This window comes from Panthera leo, chromosome B1 (assembly GCF_018350215.1).
Source record: "Panthera leo isolate Ple1 chromosome B1, P.leo_Ple1_pat1.1, whole genome shotgun sequence".
In the NCBI taxonomy this organism is placed as follows: domain Eukaryota; kingdom Metazoa; phylum Chordata; class Mammalia; order Carnivora; family Felidae; genus Panthera; species Panthera leo.
The window spans coordinates 63,282,364-63,304,814 of NC_056682.1; the positions used below are offsets into that span (position 1 = coordinate 63,282,364).

Below are 22,451 nucleotides of genomic sequence, written 5' to 3' on the forward strand. Positions count from 1 at the left end.
TCAAGGAACAAACAATGGAAATAAAGAAAAGTATCAGAACGATTTCTACCATGCTGTGCTCAACACTTTGAACATTTCTTATACAGAATAAGGACAAGTAGACACTCGATTGTTTTATTGAAAACTCACTACAGTTGTGTGAGCAGTTATCTACAACCATTTAATTACATTACAATGGTATGGTTGGTTTTTAACTTTGTGAATGTCAGTCTGTACTTGAAATAGTATTGGCTTGTATTCAATGAGACGTATTTTAACTGTATAAAGTATTGCTTTTCTTTATTTGCACAAAGTATATGAACAAGTATATGTTTTAAAAATAAATATAACTGATAATAGCTTATGTTCTATCAAAATGCACTTGTGTAAAGGAATTACGATTTATCCAGAAAAGCATTTATAATTTCCCCAAAATTAGGGGCGCTTGGCTGGCTAAGTTGGTAGCACATGTGACTTTGGGTTGTGAGTTCCAGCCCCACGTTGGGGGTAGAGATTAATTAATTAAAAAGAATTTTTAAAAATTTTGTATTTATTAAAAAAAAAATTTTTAATGTTTATTTATTTTTGAGAGAGAGAGAAACAGAGTGTGAGCAAGGGAGGAACAAAAAGAGAGGGAGACACAGAATCTGAAGCAGGCTCTAGGCTCTGAGCTGTCAGTACAAAGTCTCACGCAGGGCTGGAACTCACAGACAGCAAGATTATGACCTGAGCTGAAGTTGGACCCTTAGCTGACTGAGCCACCCAGGCTCCCCCAAAAGAAATTTTTTTAAAAAAGAATTTCCCCAAAATATCCAATTTAAATGAGGTAACACATTGCATAAAACATCTTTAGTGTTTAAAGTTAATTACAGTTCTTTCTATAAACACTTTTCATCCCAAAAGATGCCATTAATAAGCTGTGAAAGGGAGACAAACTGTGATTTCAGAATTTCTGTCTCAAATTCTTTAGAGTATACCAATCCCAAATTTATTTTAGCAAAATAAGGGTTAATGGCTTATGGCTTCTCCTACTCTATAATGTTTACAAAGCAAAATTTCTAATCAAGAAAAGAATTTGTAAATTTCATACCTGGAATTAACTTACAATAAAATAAAAACCTTATGCCATTGAGTGATCTTTTCAATGAATACAAATTAAGAGTGTATCTAACAACTTGGAAAGATCTAACAGAACTTCAAAGGAAATCAAACATTGGCTTCTTATAATTACATAATGAGAAACAGATTCAGAAATGATCATTTCAGTTAGTTTTTAAAACTTTCTTTACGACTTTATGAATATTATTTAAAATAAAAAAATACTTTCATAAACATTAAAGCCTATAATTTAAAATTGGTAGCAGTCGGTAGCTTCTTTCTTAGTCTCTCTCTATAAAGAATCGATGAACCAATTAATTTATCCCTATTCTGTAAAGCCAAATGACCAATGCATTTTATTTCAGATTTAGCATTTTTGGAAAAAATCACTCAAACATATAAACACTTATTTTAATTTTGGAGAATTATAGGACTATGAAAGAAAAATTTTAATTCTTGTACTTTTTATTATTACAGAGTTCTAAGACATTAAAAAGTATATTTCTTTTTAACTCATCTAAGAATAGTAATATACAGAAAAAGATGAGAGATTTTGTTATATAAGCAAATAACTGTGCTTCGGATTGGAATTGTTTTTGAATTTATATTATTTTCCCCTCTAAAGAGAAACCAGGAAAAAGAGAATCCTGTAAAACTAAGAAACCATCGCAGGGTGCTTTCAAATGATTCCTTTTTGTACAGGAACTTCTAAGCAATCACACGATGGTGTGGGTGGGTATCTTTTATTCACTCCTCTTCTGGCAGATCAGGTGAAGTTAGCTTAAGATCTATATCGGGGAGACAAACAAGAAAGAAACACATTATAAAAAAAAATGCTATCCAGGGGCGCCTGGGTGGCGCAGTCGGTTAAGCCTCCGACTTCAGCCAGGTCACGATCTCGCGGTCCGTGAGTTCGAGCCCCGCGTCGAGCTCTGGGCTGATGGCTCGGAGCCTGGAGCCTGTTTCCGATTCTGAGTCTCCCTCTCTCTCTGCCCCTCCCCCGTTCATGCTCTGTCTCTCTGTCCCAAAAATAAATAAAAAACGTTGAAAAAAAAATTAAAAAAAAAAAAAGAAATGCTATCCAGCAGACTAATTTACCCATGCTTAATTTTTTTAATAGATAATGAGTTTTAAAAACTTACCAAGGTTTTTCAGTGCTGAAAGCAACTTTGTATTTTCTTACCTTTCAATATGAAAATAGCACCCATATTTCTTCAAAGGCCTGAATTCATGTTATTAAAGAGATTTTTTTCACTAAATTATTTTTCACCTATTTGCTCAATTTTCTTAATATTTTTGGATTTTGATTCCTGATATTTATACCGGCTAAGATAGTTTAATTTGGAGGTCAACAAAAACATACCAGAGCCAATATCTTTTATCAAGTAGGCTCCACGCCCCACCTGGGGCTTGAACTCACAACCCCAAGACCAAGAGTCACACGCTCCACCAACTGAACCAGCCAGGCGCCCCCAGAACCAATATCTTAATTTGAGGTATTTTAACAAATAAAATGGTCCCTAGGAATCCTTTAATGTTGTGAAACTATTTAATAATTAGTACTTAGCAATAAGTTTTAACTATATGGTAGAGCAACATATTAACTTTTTTTTTTTTTTTTTAAGAGAAAATGGATCTTTTACAAGAAGACAAATCACTGGTATCAAGGTTTCCTAAGCAATTTGTTTTGTCTCCCTCCCGAAGACATGAAGGCAGCCCTTTGCTTCATTTTTGGAAGCTTCCATCTACTTAACATTTCCCTTTCCTGACCGTCATGATGGGATGGCAAAAATAATTCAGCAGTGAAAAGATGCACGTATGCTTCTTCTAGAAATCACTGCAGACTGCCTAAATTTTGAACATAAAAATAAGATGGGTATTTTGCTTATCAGATTAGCAAAGATTAAAAACATTAATAACACCCAGTGTTGGCAAAAGTGTGGGGAATAAGCATTCTCACATCCTGCTATTGAAAATGTAAGGTGGTGTAGCTTTTCTTTTTCTAAAATTCTTTTTAATGCTTATTTATTTTTGCGAGAGAGAGACAGAGAGACAGAGAGACAGATACAGAGACAGAGTGCAAGCAGGAGAGGGACAGAGAGAGAGGGAGACAACAGATTCCGAAGCAGGCTCCAGGCTCCGAGCTGTCAGCACAGACCCTGGTGCAGGGCTCAAACTCACACCATGAGATCATGACCTGAGCCAAAGTGAGATGCTTAACCAACTGAGCCACCCCCGTGCCCCCCTCCATTTTTTTAAATGTTTATTTATTTTTGAGAGAGAGAGTGAGAGTGAGAGAAAGAGAGAGAGAGAGAGACAGAATCCAAAACAGGCTCCAGGCTCTGAGCTGTCAGCACAGAGCCCGATGTGGGGCTTGAACCCACCAACTGAGATCATGACCTGAGCTGAACCAACTGAGCCACCCAGGTGCCCCAGTGGTGTAGCTTTTCTAGAGAGCAATTAACCACTAGGTATCCATGTTTAAAATATGCATAGATCAGAAGTGCTTGGCTGGCTCAGTCAGTAAATCCAGCAACTACTGATTTCGGGGGTGGTGAATTCAAGCCTCACGCTGGATGTAGAGCTCAGTTAAAAGAAAAGAAATGCATAACCTTGAGGGTTCTTAAACAATAATATAAGGAGCTCTTCTTCCCAGTGAACCAACCTTAGCTGGTGAAAATTTTCTTTAAAACGAAAAGTCTCTAGGGGCACCTGGGTGGCTCAGTCGGTTGAGTGTCTGACTTTGGCTTGGGTCATGATCTGACGGTTTGTGAGTTCGAGCCCCACGTCAGGCTCTGTGCTGACAGCTCAGAGCCTGGAGCCTGCTTCAGACTCTGTGTGTGTGTGTCTCTCTCTCTCTCTGCCCTTACCTGCTTGCTCTCTGTCTCTCTCTCAAAAACAAATAAACATTAAAAAAACTTTTTTTTTTAATTAAAAAAAAAAAGAAAAGTCTCTGGAAATTTAAAGTCTCTAGAAATTGTCTGAGGGAATAGAGCAAATGGGGCAATACTAATTCAACTGCTCTAAAGGCAATGTTTGTGTGCCCCCAAAATTCATATGTTGAAACCTAACTGCCAATGTAATGGAGGTGGAGCCTTTGGGAGGTAAGCCACAAGGGTAGAGCCTTCATGATTGGGATTAGTGGGTGCCCTTATAAAGTAGAACCCAGATGGCTCCTTAGCCCCTTACATTATGTGAGAAGATGGACATCTATGAACCAGCCTCCACGACTGTGAGTAATAAATTTCTGTTGTTTACAAGCCCCTAGTCTATGGTATTTTGTTATAGCAGCCTGAACAGACTAAGACCCCAGAAAAATCTACTAATGACAAGAACTGGAAATGGTAAATAAGAAGGCTAATATAACAGCAACTCTATAAATAGATATTTTCTCTCCTTTCTTCTCTCAGGCTTAAAAGACCTAAAATTGTAGAAAGTAATAATTTTAACAAAGTTGTATGTGTAATGTATGTAGATGTAATACGTATAACTATGCTGAAATTAAAAGAGGGAAGAGAGAATATAGCTATCTAGGTATTTCTATATCTCACTGGACTTAGTATAATCTGAAGTAGATTCTGATAAATTCAGATATATATTATTTAAGTCCTAGGGCAACCACTAAGAAAGTAAAATAGATATATAGTTGATCCTTGAACAACACAGATTTTAATTGCACAGGTCCACTTATACACAGATTCTTTTTTGATATGGTGCTATAAATGTATTTTGTCTTCCTTATGATTTTCTTTGTAACATCTTTCCCTCTACCTCATTTTACTGTAAAAAAATACATTAGATGATACATATAACATGAAAAATATACATTAATCATCTGTTTATGTTATCAGTAAGGCTTCCCATCAACAGTAGGCTATTAGTTAAGTTTTGGGGGAGTCAAAAGTTATACATGAATTTTTGACTGCCCATGGGGTCAGTGCTACTAACCTCTATGTTGTTCAAGTGTCAACTGTACATCCAATCATGTCAATAACATTAAATGTGAATCTGGGGCAACTGGCTGGCTTAGGCGGTAAAGCATGCAACTCTTGACCTCAGGGTCTTGAGTTCAAGTCCCATGTTGGGCATGAAGCCCACTTAAAAAAAATGTGGATCTACTAAACAAGCCATCTAAAAGGCAGATCTTGTCAGCCTGAATAAAAAAACAAGCAAACAAACAGAAACAAAACAGATAAACATAGGGGAAGGGAAGCAAAAATAAGATAAAAACAAAGAGGGAGGCAAACTGAGGGTTGCTGGAGGGGTGATGGGCATTAAGGAGGGTGTTTGTTGGGTGAGCCCTGGGTGTTATATGTAAAGTGATGAATGACTAAACTCTATTCGTGAAACCAATACTACATTATATGTTAACTAACTTGAATTTAAAACAAACAAACATGATCCAACTCTATGCTCTGTGTCAGAGACACACAGATTCAAAGTCACAAATAGGTTGAAAGTGAAAGGATAGAAAAAGATAGGCAAACAGCAACCATAAGACAGCTGCAATAGATATCTAATGTCAGACAAAATAAACCGTAAGACAAAAAATGTTGTTAGAGACAAAGACATTTTATAATGATAAAAGGGTCAATTGAGGAAGACAAGAATTATGAAGATACATGCACCAAAAAACAGAGCCCCCAAAATACATGAAGCAAAAACTGACACAATTAGGAGAAATAGATGATTCAGCAACAGGATGAAGTTAGAAATCAATAGCAAATAAATACGAAAAATTCACAAATATGTGGAAATAAACAACACATTGCTAAACAACCATTAAAGTAGAAATCACAAAGGAAATAAGAAAATACTTTGAGATGAACATGAAAACATGGGATGTAGCTAAAGTAATGCTTAGAGGGAAATTTATAACTAAACATCTGTATGAAAAGAGAAGACAGAGCACTTGGGTGGCTCAGTTAGTTAAGCATCTGACTTTGGCTCAGGTCATGATCTCACAGTTCCGCGTCCCGCATTGGGTGAACACGAGCCCCGCTTTGGGTGAGTTCAAGCCCCACTTCAGGCGAACACAAGCCCTGCTTCGGGTGAGCTCTACTTCTCTCTCTCTCTCCCCCTCCCTCTCTTTCTGCCCCTCACTCACTTGTGCCCTCCCTTTCTGTCAAAAAAAAAAAAAAAATCTCATCACCTTAACACACTAGAAAAAAGAGCAAATGAAATGTAAAGCAAGCAGAATAAAGAAAAAAGTAAGGATGAGAGCAGAAATAAATGAAAAACTATAAAGAAAAAGAACATACCCAAAGTTTGTCCCTTGAAAAGATCAACAAAATTGATACACCTTACCTAGACTAACCAAGAATAAAGACTGAAAATCCTAAACTCAGAAATGAAATAGAAAGCATTACTATTGATTGACATTACAGAAAATGTTTTAAAAGATTATAAGGAAATATTCTGAACGACTGTGTGCCAAAAAATTAGATATCTTAGATGAAACGAACAAATTCCTAGAAAGATACAAGCTACCAAAATTGCTCAAGAAGAAATTAAAAAAAAAATTTTTTTTTAAGTAAGCTCTATACCCAACATGGGGCTCGAGCTTACAACCCCAAAATCAAGAGTCACAGGCTCTACTGACTGAGCCAGCCAGGCACCCCAGAAATAAAAGACCTGAATAGGCTTATAACAAATAAAAATTACATCAGCAATGTTTTAAAAATTTCCCACAAAGAAAAGCCCTAGGCCAGATGGCTTTGCTGGTGAATTTTACCAAACATTTAATATGTTTTCTTCCAAACATTTAATATTTAATATGACACATGATTTCAATAGAATAAAGGACAAAAATGCACAATAATCTCAACAAATACAGTCCTCCTTCACCATAAAAACTCTCAGCAAACTAAGAATAAAAGGGAACTTCTTCAACCTAATAAAGGACATATACAAAGACCCACAGTTAACATACTTAATGGTAAAAGAATGAATGCTTTCCATCTACAATCAGGATTAAGACAAAGATGTCTGTTCTCACCACTTCTATACAACATTGTACTAGAGATTCTAATTAGGGCAATTAGGCAAGGAAAAGAAATAAAAGACATCCAGATTAGCAAAGAAGAAGTAGGGGCGCCTGGATGGCCTGGATGGCTTCAATCGGTAGAGCCTGTGACTCTTGATCTCGGAGTTGTGAGTTCAAGCCCCATGTTGGGTGTAGAGATTACTTAAAAATAAAACCTTAAGGGGCGCCTGGGTGGCTCAGTCGGTTGGGCGGCCGACTTCGGCTCAGGTCATGATCTCATGGTCTGTGAGTTCGAGCCCCGCATCGGGCTCTGTGCTGACAGCTCAGAGCCTGGAGCCTGTTTCGGATTCTGTGTCTCCTTCTCTCTGACCCTCCCCCGTTCATGCTCTGTCTCTCTCTGTCTCAAAAATAAATAAAGCATTAAAAAATAAAAATGAAAAAAAAATAAAACCTTAAGAAAAAAAAATGAAAAAGAAAGAAAGAAGTAAAAGTATCTATTTGCTGATGACATGAGCTTATACATAGCAGATCTACTAAAAACTATGAGAATGAATGAAAAAAAAAACCTATGAGAATTAATAATTTCACTAAGTTTACAAGAGATAGGATCAATACACAAAAATTAAATTGTATTTCTATACATTAGCAATGAACAATTCAAAAATAAAATTAAAATTCCATTCACAATAGCATCAAAAGAATAAAATACTTAGGAATAAATTAAACTAAGTAAGTGTAAAACTATATTCTAAAAACTACAAAACATTGCTGAAAAAAACCTGACTAAATGGAAATACGCCCCATGTTCTTGCATTGGAAAACTTCATTGTCAAATGGCAATATTTCCCATATTGATTAACAGATTCAACACAGTCCCTATGCAAATTCCAAATTCCAGCTAGCTCTTTGCAGAAATTGACAAGCAGATCTTAAAATTCATATAGAAATTCAAGGGAATCAGCATGACCAAAAATCTTAAAGAACTACAAATTTGGAGGGCTCACACATGCCTTTTAAAAACTTGCCATAATACTACAATAATCAGGACAGTACAGTATTAGCACAAGAAATGGCATTTAGATCAATGAAATAGAACTCAGAGTCCAAAAATAAACCTTGGCATTTATGGACAATTAATTTTCAACAACAGTGTCCACATAATTAAATAGGGGAAAAGAACAGTGTTTTCAACAAATGGTGCTAGATTTGGATAGCTACACAAAAAGGAGGCTGGAACTCCTGTCCTCACACTATGAATAAAATTTAACTCAAAATGCACCATAAGAGACACATGGCTGGGCCAGTCCATAAAGCATGCAACTCTTGATCTTGGAACAGTGAGTTTGAGCCCCATGTTGGGGTAGAGTTTACTTAAATAAATAAAAATAAGAATTAAAAAAAAAATAAAGGGATGAGAGCCATAAATGTAAGTGTAAAACTAGATAACTTTTACAGAAAATATATGTGTAAATTATATTTGTAACCTTGGATTAGCCAATTTGATTCCTAAAGTACAAGCAACCAAAGGAAAAATAGACAAACTGGATTGTAACAAAACTAACAATTTTTGTGTTCAAGGAGAACACCCAGAAAGTGAAAAGACAACCCATAGAATGGAAGAAAATAATTGCAAATCACATCTCTAATATGGGCCTTGTATTCAAAATATAAAGAATTCCTACAACTCAACAATAAAAAATACAAGCCAATTGAAAAACGGGTGATGGATTTAAAGAGACATTTCTCCAAAGATAGACAAGTGGCCAGTAAGCACATGAAAAGATTCTCAACATCATTAGTCATTAGGGAAATGCAAACCAAAATCACCATGAGATAGATACAGTACTCTCCTCTTATCCCAAAGAATACATTCCAAGACCCCCCAGTGAGTACCAAATCCTATATATACGATGTTTTTTCCTATTCACACATATCTGTGATAAAATTTAGTTTATAAATTAGGCACAGTAAGAGATTAACAAGAACTAGTAACAAAAGAGAACAATTATAATAATAAGCTGTAATAAAAGTTATGTGAATGTGGTCTTTCTCTCAAAATATCTAATTATACTATACTCACCCTTTCTTGTGGCAACGTGGGATGATAAAATGTCTACGTGATGAGATGAAGTGTGGTGAATGATGTAGGCATTAGGATATCGTGTTACGCAACTGTTGACCTGAGGATAGGTCAGAAGGAGGATCATCTGCTTCTGAAACACAGCTGACTACAAGTAACTGAAACCACGGGCAACAAAATTGTGGACGAGGGGGGACTACCGTACCAACCTCTAGGAAGGTTATAATAAAAAGTGTTGGTGAGGATGCAGAGAAATTGGAACACTTATATACTCCTGGTAGGAATGTAAAATGCAAAATGCTGCAGCCACTATGGAAAACAGTTTGGCAGTTCTTCAATAAGTTAAACATAGAATAACCATATAACCAGCAATTTCACTCTTAAGTATATACTCTAGAGAATCGAAAGCATATGTTCAAACAAAATTTTTTTAATGTTTTATTTATTTTTAAATGCTTATTTATTTATTTTTGGAAGAATGAGATAGAGAGCGAGCAGGGAAGGGGAAGAAAGAGAGAGGGAGACAGAATCCCAAGCAGGTTCTGTGCTGTCAGCACAGAGCCCCGTATGGGGCTTGAACTCCCCATCCGTGAGATCATGACCTGATTTGAAACCAAGAGCTGGACGCTTAATCCACTGAGCCACCCAGGCACCCTTGTTTTATATAGTTTTGAACAGGGGAGGGGCAGAGAAAGAGGGAGACAGAGAATCCCAATCTGCATTAAAAGTGCAGAGCCCAACATGGGGCTCAAACATGGGGCTCAGACTCATGAACCATGAGATCATGACCTGAGTCAAAATCAAGAGTTGGATGCTTAACTGACTGAGCCACCCAGGTGCCTCTCAAACAACAACAACAATTTTAATGTTTATTAATTTTTGAGAGAGAGAAAGCATGAGCAGGGGAGGGGGAGAGAAAGAGACAGAGGATCTGAAGCAGGCTCTGTACTAACAGTAGAGAGCCTGTTTGAGATTCTCTCTCCCCGTCCCTCTCTCTGCTTCTCCCCTGCTTGTGCTCTGTCTCAAACTAAATAAACAAACTTAAAAAAAAATTATAAACAAATGTTCAGAACAGAATTATTCCTAATAACCACATAGTGAAAATAAACAAAATGTGATTTTTCTATAGAATGGAATTTTATTTAATCATTAAAAAAGAATGGAGTACTGATACCTGATACTATATGGATGGGTCTTGAAAACATTAGGCTAAATGAAATAAGCCAATCACAAAAGAAAAAATTATATATATATATAAGTATATAAAATGTCCAGACTAAGCAAATCTGTAAGATGAAAGCAGGTTAGGGGTGCCTGGGTGGCTCAGTCGGTTAAGCATCCAACTTTGGCTCAGGTCATGATCTCGCAATTCGTGAGTTCGAGCCCCGTGTCAGGCTCTGTGTTGGGCTCTGTGCTGACAGCTCAGAGCCTGGAGCCTGCTTCAGATTCTGTGTCTCCCTCTCTCCCTGCATCCCCCACGCTCTATCTCTGTCTCTCAAAACTAAATAAATGTTAAAAAAAAATTTTAAAAAAAGAAGAAAAAACAGGTTAGTAGCTGTGTGGGATTAGAAAGCTGGGGAGAAACGGGGAGTACTTGCTAAGATGTATGAGTCCATTTTTATGGGGTGGTGAGCATGGAGCCTGCTTAAGATTCTTTCTCCCTCTGTCTTTGCCCCACCCCTACTTGCTCTCTCTCTCTCTCTCTCTCTCTCTCTCTCAAATAAATATTAAAAAATACTATTTAAAAAAATTGCTAAAGGATCTTGAGTGGTATGAAGCGATAATATGAAGAATGGATAAAAGAGAAGCAAAAGTAGATATGAGGAGGCTGGTGCAAGGCAGACAGTAATACACTTGGGTGGTGTGAACTGGAGATCAAATAAATTTGGAACCGAGAGACTGAACACACAAATGGACAATGGCCATATGTTAAAATAGAACTCTGAACCACAAACTCTACAGCAACCAAAGCAGGAAGTCAAACCATAACCTCTGTAGCAACTGGGCTCAAATGGCTTGAACTCACAAACCATGAGATCATGACCTGGGCCAAAATCAAGAGTCGGACACTTAACCAACTGAGCCATCCAGGCGCCTCAATGCACCACTATAAAAAAAAAAAAAAAAAAAAAAAAGTAAAAAAAAAAAAATACATCCAAGGATGAAATGTATTGCAATAGTTAACAGTTAACAGTAAGTGATTTTATTCTTCTCGTCACCCAAATAGCAACAAATACTCACTTGCTGTTATCTAAGAATAATATTTTTCAAATGTTACTGGTATGTAATAATAAAGTTCACCAGGTATCAGTAGATCACTAATTGAATACATCTCTGAGAACAAATTAAGGCAAAAGATGTGTTACAAAGATATTTTAGATGTCTGAACATGATAGAGTACTTTAAGTACATATCTGCAGAAATAATTATTATACACTTTGTAACAATAAATCGGTTCCCAAAGTGGAAAAAAAAACTCTGAAATTAGGCTTTAGTCTATCATATACATATTTTGGTAGGGGAATATTTATTATAATACATCATCTATAACATAACTACAGTTTCTAGATTTATATGTTCAATATGTATTATATTTTTTTAATATATTATCATTAAGGCATGATTTTTACAGAAAAGTTTTATTTTATCACTAAGCAACATTAGGGATTTTCTCGGAGCATGGTTTCTGGACAATGGACTATAATTAACTGAGAAAACAGTAATTTTCTATATTTCATTTAGGTTTAAAAAAATTTTTTTTAAGATTTTCATTTAGTTTCAAGTAAGAGATCTTACATATGTCATCATCCATGCAGAAATCCCCTACATTTAGGGCCATTCACACATTATAAAGGTTTATACTCTAAGGTTTAGGGGCCAGATCTTGCCTTTCAAGGAGCTGACATTCCAATACTGATAAAAATCTGGCAAAATACAGAGGAATATGATAGCTTTAAAAATAATACTTATAGGGGCGCCTGGGTGGCGCAGTCGGTTAAGCGTCCGACTTCAGCCAGGTCACGATCTCGCGGTCCGTGAGTTCGAGCCCCGCGTCGGGCTCTGGGCTGATGGCTCGGAGCCTGGAGCCTGTTTCCGATTCTGTGTCTCCCTCTCTCTCTGCCCCTCCCCCGTTCATGCTCTGTCTCTCTCTGTCCCAAAAATAAATAAAAAACGTTGAAAAAAAAAAATAATACTTATAAAAATGCTGTAATTGTTGAGAGAGTGGAAGGTAATTTTAAGCTAAGTGGATGAGGGTGTGGGCCTCATTTTAAAGAAAATGGAATTTGTGGGGCGTCTGGGTGGCTCAGTTGGTTGAGCGTTCAACCCCGGCTCAGGTCGTGATCTGGCGGTCTGTGAGTTCCAGCCCCACATCAGGCTCTGTGCCGACAGCTCAGAGCCTGGAGACTGTTTCAGATTCTGTGTCTCCCTATCTCTCTGACCCTCCCCTGTTCATGCTCTGTCTCTCTCTGTCTCAAAAAAATAAACAAACGTTAAAAAAAAATTAAAAGAAAAAAAAAGAAAATGGAATTTGGAAGAGATTCCTTTGGGAGGGGGAAGGTTTTGAACTTAATGAGATGAGGGAAACAATTCCTAGGAGTAGAAACACTTCCAGCACAGAGACAGAAAATCAGAATTCAGTCTGGCAGTTACTGTTCAGTTATTTCCTGAAAATGTGTGTTGGGGTCTCATTATAGGTAAGTCTTAAATGCTAAGATAATAACTAAAAGTTTCATTTCATTTCTCTTAGCAACATTTATGGAGTGCCTGCTGTATTCGGGACACTTTTTTCATCAGCTAATGTTACAAAGATCAATACAACCCACTGTTGAGAGGTTAACCGAGCCACTCCCTGGTACTGCTTCTTGGCATCCATTTTGTGTGGCCAAGTGGCCTGAAGGGGCCTTGCAGAGACACTTAAGCCCCTCCTGCAGGCTCATATGGATAGCAGCCACAGAGTCACAAGCAAATACAAGCTTCTGATATCACTTCCCCAACAGCCCTTGTGATCAAATCTCCCTTGCCTCCCAGGGCCTGTATTATCTTAAGTACCCCTTAGATAAGAACCTCGTGGGGCCACCCTCCACCTCCATCCCCCATCCAACCCCCCCTGCTTTTTTGGTTTGAATTGATCAATGAGACCCCAGCCCAGGAACCCAAAAGCACTCCACCCACAGTCCATAATAAGGCATGTGCTCTAGGTCTGCATTCTCCCTTGACCCCCGCCCCGCCCCGCCCCGCCCCGCCCCATGTGGCCCCTCTTGGCAGGCTGTGTACTTCCTCCAGGACCCAGGAGTGATAAACATCTCTATTTCAATTTATCTTAGGTCAGCTTTTGAACTAAGGCTTACCTGGCTCATTGTTCTGTACTAGGTGCTCCACTTTAACAAATGTTAATTTAACAACGTCAGAACACCCACATTCTGCCTTCAGGGAATTTACACCATGTGGAGGAAGGAAGGGAGGGGTCTGCCAGTTAACAAGGTGCGGTGAGTCAAGTACTTTGACAGAATTACTCAAATAGGCTGAGAGCAAAATGTAGACATCTAATACAATTTGTATTACACTCAGGAAAGGTTTCTTGAAGGATGAATAGTGAAGAAAAGGGGTGCCTGGCTGGCTTAGTAGAGCATGCAAATCTTGATCTCAGGGCTGTGAGTTTGAGCCCCACATTGAGGGTAGAGATTATTTAAATAAATAAATCTTAAAAAAAAATTAGCGAGTAAAAGAGTAAAGAAAGGCCATTGCAGGCAGACGTATACCTTGAGAGTTCACCAAGAGGTGAAGAACAGACTAATTTTAAAGTAACGTTAATAATAATAATTCTAGGGGCACCTGGGTGGCTCAGTCAATTATGCATCTGAACAGTTCAGGTCATGATCTCTCGGTTTGGTTTGTGAGCTGGAGATTTGCATCAGGCTCTCTGTTAGCACAGAGCCTGCTTCGGATCTTCTGTCTCCCTGTGTCTCTGCCCCTCCCTCCCTTGCGCTCTCTCTCTTTCTCAAAAATAAATAAACATTAAAATAATAATAATAGTAACTCTAGCTACTGTCGATTTAGCAGTTACCATGTGCGAGGTATGGTAGGGCAAAGTTAATACCATTACTAGCTCCATCTTAAATGTCTGGAAGTGGAGGGAGGCTTAGAGGGGACAAGTGACTTACCAATGACCACTGAACGAGCTTGTGGCCAGAGCTTGAATCCATGCAAGCCAGTCTTGATTCTTTCTTATCCCCTTTAGAAGAGGGAAGGAGAGAGGAGATGACAGATGATGCTGGAGAGGTATATTTTGTAAAGTGTTGTTTGTTAAACTATGGGAGTTCTCACCATCCTGAAGGCTACAGGGATAGTTAAGAATTTTAATCAAGATGTGACATGATGGGATTTACACTTTAGAAAGATCAGGTGATAAAAGAAAAAATGGATGTTCCAGAATCAGAACTGGAGCAGTGATTAGTTAAGGAGTTGAAGTCATGCTGGATAGACGTAACAGGTACTAAGATAATGGTAACAGAGATGAAAAGGAGGGAGCAGATTTTTAAAAATATTTCAAGGTAGAAATGACTGACCTGGGAAACCAAATAGAACTGAATATAGGGCACCAGCTCAAAAATCTACAGTGAGACTGTAAATTGTGTATTTCATAGCACAGTGCTTGATACATAACAAACATCTAATATATGATAGCTCTACAATTCTCCAAATTCTCAGAACACAGGAGAAATATCTGAGTGGGAAGAATTGAAGAGTTTACTTTTAAGTATGCATTCATTCATCAGATATTTCTGTGGAGCTTATTAGAATCACTGGGCATATAGCTGTGATCAAAACAAAGTCCCTGTTTTTTATGGAAATTACGTTCTAATGAAGAGAGTCAGATACTAACTAAACAATAACAAGGTAAATATATGTTATGTCAGATGGCACTAGGTGTTACGGAGTGAAACAAACCAGGAAAAGGGAAATAGAAGTATCTTGGGTAGAATGAGGTACTGCTTTTTTATAATCAGAGTTTACTTTGGTATTGCTCTTTAAAATAAAGGATCAGGGAAGTTCTTCTTGATGACAACCATGATATTGGAACAGAGAACTGAGTTACAGTGATAAGCTGTGCAGAAGCCATGCTAGAGATTTGCAAATGCACTGCAGACATGAACTTGAAGTGACTTAGAACAGCTAAGGTGATTCCAAGTAGGCAACTGGACACCCTATACACGTCCTGAAAGGAATAGTGATTTGTTTCAGAGATTAATAATCAAAAAGGAGCATTGAAACCAGGGAAAATCCATTCACTATTTGACCTATAGCAAGATAGCTGAGACCAGACCAAAATGTGTTCACTGGATTGAAAAGAAAGTCACTGGGGATCTTTCCCTGAATGTAGTGGGAGCACTGTATTGAAGTAGATGGGAGGAAAGGAAATAGCCACCTTTTTAAGAAATTTGGCTATGTAGAGAAGAACATGGGCTAGTCACTAAAGACCACCATGGAGTCAGTGGTGCACCTGTTTTCCTCATTTTAAAAGGTGAAATAGATCAGCTTTGATATATTGAACAATCTGTAGAAAGCGAGTAACGGTTAGATCAGTTTCTTGAGATGTAGAGAGATTAAGCATACCCAGGAGAGGAACCTCTTAATAAAAGACTCCAAAGGGAAGATAGAAGTATAGCAGATGTAAATGTTTGTAGCTTGAGGGCAGAGTCTGATTTTCTCTGGGAAGAGGAATCTCTTGTTGTTAGTTGGAAAAGGTTAAGAAGTTCAAGGAAACTAGAGGTTTAAATAGAGCTGAACGGGAGTCAGAGGTACCTAAGAGTAAGCTGAAGAGTTTTTCCCAGGGGCGCCTGGCTGGCTCAGTTGGAAGAGTGACTCTTGATCTTGGGGTCGTGAGTTTAAGCCCCAAGTTGGGTGTACGCATTACTAAGAAAATTAAGTTGAAAACTTAAAAAAAGGAAGCTTTTCCCAGCAAGTCTTGCTAACATTGTAGATAAAGTGCTCCACAAAAGTAGAGATTCTGTGCTGAAGAGAGTTGGCTTTCAGTTCAGCCCAAGAGGCAGCACGGAGTGAGGAGGGCCAAGACAATAAACAGGACAATTGCAGAAAGAGTTGGCAGGCACGGCTAGAGATTTGGTCAAAGGAGTCAGAAGCCCGTAACTTTGAGGGGGTAAGAATAAGGCAGGAAATGGAGAACTAGAAGTACTTAACATTTTGAATGGTCACCAAGAGTGATACGAGAGTATTAGCTTGTCTCAACTTAAAATAATGTATTAGAATGTACCTTTACCAGGGTGCCTGGGTGGCTCAGTCGGTTAAGTGTCTGACTGTTGATCTCGGCTCAGGTCATGATCTCACAGTTCATGAGATCAAGACCCCCGTCAGGCTCTGTGCTGTCAGCGCAGATTCTCTTTCTCCCTATCTGTTTGGGATTCTCTCTCTCCCTCTCTCTCTTTGTCCCTCCCCTGCTTGCGTTTTCTCTCTCTCTCAAAATAAATAAATAAATATTTTTAAAATGTACCTTTACCAAAACCTTTTCATAGCCATTGCCTCTGAGAAATGACTGGGAGACTCACCTCTGACTTTACATTCTTTCATACTGTTAGGAAAAGATTTTACACCATGAACACATGTCACAATTATTACTAAAAAGCTAGATAGGAGCACCTCGCTGGCTCAGTGGAGCATCTAACTCTTGATCTTGGGGTTGTGAGTTTGAGCCCCATGTTGGGCTAGAGATTATTATTATTTTTTTAAAAGTTTATTTATTTATTTTGAGAGAGAGAGACAGAAAGAGAGACAGACTGAGTGGGGGAGGAACAGAGAGAGAGAGAAAGAGAGAAACCCAAACAGGTTCCATGCTGCCAGAACATAGGCGGATGTGGGGCTCGAACTCAGGAACCATGAGATCACAACCTGAGCTGAAACCAAGTCGCTTAACTGACTGAGCCAACCAGGCTCCCAGGGATTACTTTAAAAAAAAAAAAAAAAGCTAGAGTATGTATGTATGTAGATTTTATGCTTGGAAGAGGAAAATCGTTAGAATCTAAAGGTCCTACCTACCTCATTTTCCACTCTAAAGCTCTCACATTAACCTGCAAAGTTGATTTCCTGACACCCTTTCTCTTGTTTTCCTCAACTCTGATTCACTTAGGACTGAATGTGATGCCAACATACTTCAGCAAGAAAAAATAATTCTCAAGAGAATGAATTTTACACAGCACAGATTTTTCTATTTAATTAACTCAATTGGGGGCGCCTAGGTGGCTCAGTCGGTTAAGCATCTGACTTTGGCTCAGGTCATGATCTCAGTTTGTGGGTTCGACCCCTGCATCGGGCCCTGTGCTGACAGCTCAGAGCCTGGAACCTGCTTCGGATTCTGTGTGTGTGTGTCTCTCTCTGTCCCTCCCCTGCTCATGGTCTGTTTGTCTCTCTCTCTCAAAAATTAAATAATAGGGGCGCCTGGGTGGCTCAGTGGGTTGAGCAGCCGACTTCGGCTCAGGTCATGATCTCGCGGTCTGTGAGTTCAAGCCCCGCGTCGGGCTCTGTGCTGACAGCTCGGAGCCTGGAGCCTGTTTCAGATTCTGTATCTCCTTCTCTCTCTGACCCTCCCCCGTTCATGCTCTGTCTCTCTCTGTCCCAAAAATAAATAAACTTAAAAAAAAAAATTAAATAATAAAACATTAAAAAAATTTAATTACTCAATTGTGCTAGTTATGAAATGTCACTGAGGATCACTGAGAGGACTCCAGGAGCTGGTGAAATTGACAAAGTAAAGATAATAATAGTGCATTCCGATTATAGGAGCTAAAAGTCTAAACTACTTTAAAAGGTTAATCTGGAAAATTTCCAAAGTTAACTGCTTACTTTACCTATCCTTTTACAGTCGTATATGTCCCTAACTGAATCAAATCAAATGTGTGATTTTTATCTAAAACATACAGAAAACGGGGACGCCTGGCTGGCTCAGTCAGTAGAGCAGGCAACTCTTGATCTCGGGGTCGTGAATTCAAGCCCCACGTTGGGCATAGAGCTTACACAAAATATAAAAAATAGTAAGTAAATAAAGAAATAATAAACAACACATGCAGAAAACAGAGGGGGATAAATAAAAGGGAGGTTCTGCCTTAAAGTTCTGCTACTTAAGTCTATAGTGATTTACTTGGTTCTCAAGTTGTGTTGCAGGACATAGTAAAAAATATGCAAACTTTAGGACAATGAGAACAATGCTTTCATATTTGAAGGTAGCATTTGTTATAATAGCACTCATTTTTTAAAGTTTTTTTTTTTTTTTTTTTTTTTTTTACATTTTTGTTTATTTTTAAGAGACAGAAAGAGACAGGGCACAAGTTGGGGAGAGGCAGAGAGAGAATGAGACACAGAATCCGAAGCAGGCTCCATGCTCCGATCTGTCAGCACAGAGCCCAACGCAGGGCTCGAACCCACAAACCGTGAGATCATGACCTGAGCCGAATTCGGACGCTCAACCGACTGAGCCGCCCAGGCACCCCATTATTATAGTACTCATTAAGCAAGATCTTGAAAAATTATCTTAATATTTATCCTGCATTGGCTCTTACGCTATCTCTGGATTAAAAAATGGGAGTTTTATACATTCTTCAAAGAACATGTAACTGGAATGTAGGACTAGTCTAAACACGGACAAAATGGATGCCGTAACCTAAGCAGTTCTTTACAGCTATCAGCCAAATTTTGTAAAGGATTGCTGTTAGTAAATGGTTTACGTGGCTTGTATTTAAATTTCCCTTTGGTTTATAAATTTGGTTTATAGATCAAAATTTTCCTTAACTTTGAGAATTCAAATTTCATTACTCTATCTTGTTTACTTGCAACCCTGGCTTTTATGGCAGGTGGTTTGTGGAGAAAGCTGATACAACCTGTGGCTAACTGAGGGCTTTTATTTGCGTTATGCAAGGTATCTTTCCCTATATATGCAGGAATTCTCTTGCTACTGTGAACCTCCTCCTCTCCTCTTTGTTATTTGTGGGGGAGTACTGGGAAAGTCTTGAACTTCTCCACTCCTAAGCACAGATTTTACCACTATTTGTATATGAGACTGAAATGCATTAGTGACACACGCCAAAGGATTTGTTAGCATAGAAAATCCTTTTAAAGCATGTTTTAGTCCCTATTAATTGGCTTCTCGGGAATTTCTTACTGTATCTTTCTGGATTTCTCCACCAAAGCTATTTTTCATATTTTGATAGCAAAGGTTCATTTGTTACAGATACAGGTGTAGAGAATTTGGCTTTTTGTCTTAGTCTGCTTGACAAGTGATTACTGAATTGCTCTTCCTTCATTTACTGTGTTACTACAGGACGTTCACCAGGTCTGAAAAGCATGTATTAAACAATAGGCATGGCAACCATTCTTTCCTCTGAATGAATGAATAGTGCCATAAACACTACAGTCTACAGACCAACTGAATAAGCTAATTTAACAATTGCCTGTGTATGTTAACCAGCTGAGGGATATTTCTACGGCATTTTTTTCAAAGATGAGATGTTTTACAAGAATTAAAGAGCTTAAAATAATTACAACGCCAAGTCATTTATTTTCTAGTATGAAGAAATACAAACTTGGGCAGTGTTTGAAGTTAATTGATTCAAGCAGTGTTAATGGTGGTGGTGGTGGTAGAATATCACTGGCCTTTCAGTGAATGTGGAAAAAAAAAAGAGGGGAGAGGAGCAAAATTCTATTCAGAATTTATCCTTAAAGATGCAACAACTATCAAGACCAATTCTATGAGTAAGACTGGAAAACTGCCATGCTATTAATATTAAATTGATTTTATGCATTAAAAGATATATTGTCAAGAAAAATAAACTATTTTAATACATTATTAGAGTATCAAGGATAGGATGTCATTTGCATGGTGTCGTTGGACAAATATGTCCAAATGCTTTCAAGGATTCAGTGGTCTTGGTGGGAAATGTGCTTGTTCTGGAGAACATTCAGTGTTTTTCAAAACACATGTTTAAAGATACTCTCAAAATTATGTTTTCCTGGTATGTGATTTTTTAATTATGAAAGTGTTAAACACAAACAGTAGTATTAATACCCATACAACTATCTCTCAGAATCAAAAATTATCAAGATTTCCCTACAATATTATTCACTGTTTCATTTGTTAGTATGCATCCCTCGAACTGATATCACCTTAAAAGTATTATCACATATTACAAAATATAAATAAACTTTCTTTGATATATCTCATCTGGAACATTGCCTAAATTCAGTAAAACACTTTCCTATCAGAAATACCTCAGGGGAAGGGCACCCGTGAATGGAGTGGCATACATCTCCTCTGAAGGCAGTTGTGTCTATGCAATTTTCTTCTCAACGCCAAATTAGCTGAGGGGGGGGGGAAGAAAAAAGGAAATATTAGGAGCATTTTTCAGAAAATGAACTGTTATTTAATCTGGAGAACGTAAGGGAATATTTTGGATCCAAACTAAATTGTGAGTATTTGCTACTTGTTCCGATGTGATTGTGACGTACAAATTAACGTGATGCAAAAACCAAAAGCATTTTCCTAACAGTTCATGTTAATAGCAGGATGTAGCAGTCATGACCTCCTCCTTCTACAGGACTTCTTCCTAAATGCTTCTGGATCTTTCATCTTATGTAGTGAGTTAATCACAGGTATTTTACAAGAACATTGTCCAAGGTATTCTGTGGTTAACAGTTTGATTAGCAATTGCTATAAATTGGAAGAAGGGGTCAACTGCTTTCTGAATTGCTGATTTGGAAATTTTCTCTTATTTATGTAAAAGGGCAAACCAGGGGACGTCATCCGAAATAACCTCAGTGATCAAACTTCTGTTTAACTAAAAGGCAGAGACTGAATTTTTAACCAGTTATGCACCATTGTCTGCTCTAAATGGAGAACTACATTACCACCCAAACAATCTAACATATTTGGAATGGATATTACCACCTTTCTATTTAAATTTGGGTTTGCTCTTTCCTGAATAAGAAAACTTTTTTTTTTTTTTTTTTTTACACATGTCAGTGCTTTGAAATCTTAGATATTTGGTTTTGAAGTAAAAGCACATTAGAATAACTCTACTTACTAAATTCCTGTTGGTTAAAACCACAACAGATACTATCTTTGAAAAATGTGTCAAGTAAATTAATATTACCTTGACCATAAATATTTTTCACTTTTTTGGCTCTATAAGCACAATAATACTAAAACTTTTATTTTTTAAGCGAGACATCGAATTATATAACCAAAAATAAAAGCTATAATAACCTGTTATAAGATTTTATCTGTATTTTGTCACATGGTGTTCATGTTGTTAAATCAAGTTGTTAACAATGCCCCACTCTAGTCAGCAATATGTTCTTCCAATAAACTCCTTTGGAGTTTGTATTTTACCCAAAAATCTGTAAGTTTGTTAACCTCTGTCATCAATAGAACAAACGGTTCTATTTCTTTTTACTTGTAAGGACAACATATCTAAAATAACTTAGGAATCAATTTTCCCTGAATTTAGAAAAACAGTGGCAAAATATTTATCATCATTTTAAAATCCATCAACTTTTAAAAATATACACATAATAGTATTATCTAAAAGGATAGATGACATACTTCCGAAAGCCAACCAACCCATTTACCCCCAATACCTCTAAGCACACCTAAGGGATTTTCAACAGGACGTAATCATGCTCAGACCCACGAACCCAAAGAGGCATAAACAAGTTACTCGGTACAAATGTACCAAAGTCCTACCTGGTCTCTGTCCGTTGATAAGAAGAAGACTCATCACAAAAATAAAAAATACACAAAAGAATTGTTGCAACCTCATTTTTCTGCCGCACGGAAGCGGAGCAATAGCTCTCAGTGTAAACCAAACAATCTTTGAATAGTCTGGGCAATATCTGTGTGGCTTTCCTCACATTCTAATGACGAGCCTCAGAGAACTGCCAGCTGCATTTTCCAGAAAGGTTAATGATCACATCAGACAAGGTTACTGGTGCTGTGGTCGAGCCTCCCTCGGTCTCAAACCCCTCCTCCACTCCTCTCCTTCCCCCTCCCCCGTCACTCCCCTTTATTTCCATAAGCAAATATTGGTGAAATAAACCATTCAAGCGTGCTGTAATTTAGTGGAAGTCCGCCGTGGAAGTTCCTAGGAGAGACTGACTTCGATCTGGATGTGGAGAAATATGTAAAACAAGGCAAGGCTTTGCCGCCACCCCTCACCATTTGCATCTGTTTAAACTTTGCATTGCCCATATTGGTCCCACATGCAGAAACCAATCAAAATGACAGGAAGTCTCTCTTTTGTCCTT

At 37.8% G+C, this 22,451-nt stretch overlaps 1 protein-coding gene across 1 annotated transcript; it reads right to left on the reverse strand.

The window, feature by feature from the left end:
- Positions 1–1,656: 1,656 nt before the first annotated feature.
- On the reverse strand, positions 1,657–22,134 carry APELA (apelin receptor early endogenous ligand). The gene is made up of 3 exons (XM_042933900.1): positions 21,892–22,134; positions 20,418–20,507; positions 1,657–1,865 (listed from the first exon to the last, which is right to left on the reverse strand). Exons 1-2 carry the CDS (start codon positions 21,965–21,967, stop codon positions 20,419–20,421), a joined length of 165 nt encoding a protein of 54 aa, XP_042789834.1. The 5' UTR covers positions 21,968–22,134; the 3' UTR covers positions 1,657–1,865; position 20,418.
- Positions 22,135–22,451: the final 317 nt, after the last annotated feature.

What these genes read in the sequence shown, in the direction of transcription:
- APELA (XM_042933900.1), bottom strand. Translation starts at nt 21,967, where the DNA reads ATGAGGTTGCAACAATTCTTTTGTGTATTTTTTATTTTTGTGATGAGT. An exon ending in TATCAACGGACAGAGACCAG is followed by an intron (nt 20,508 to 21,891) that starts GTAGGACTTTGG and finishes CCCCCCCCTCAG; the next exon opens with CTAATTTGGCGTTGAGAAGA.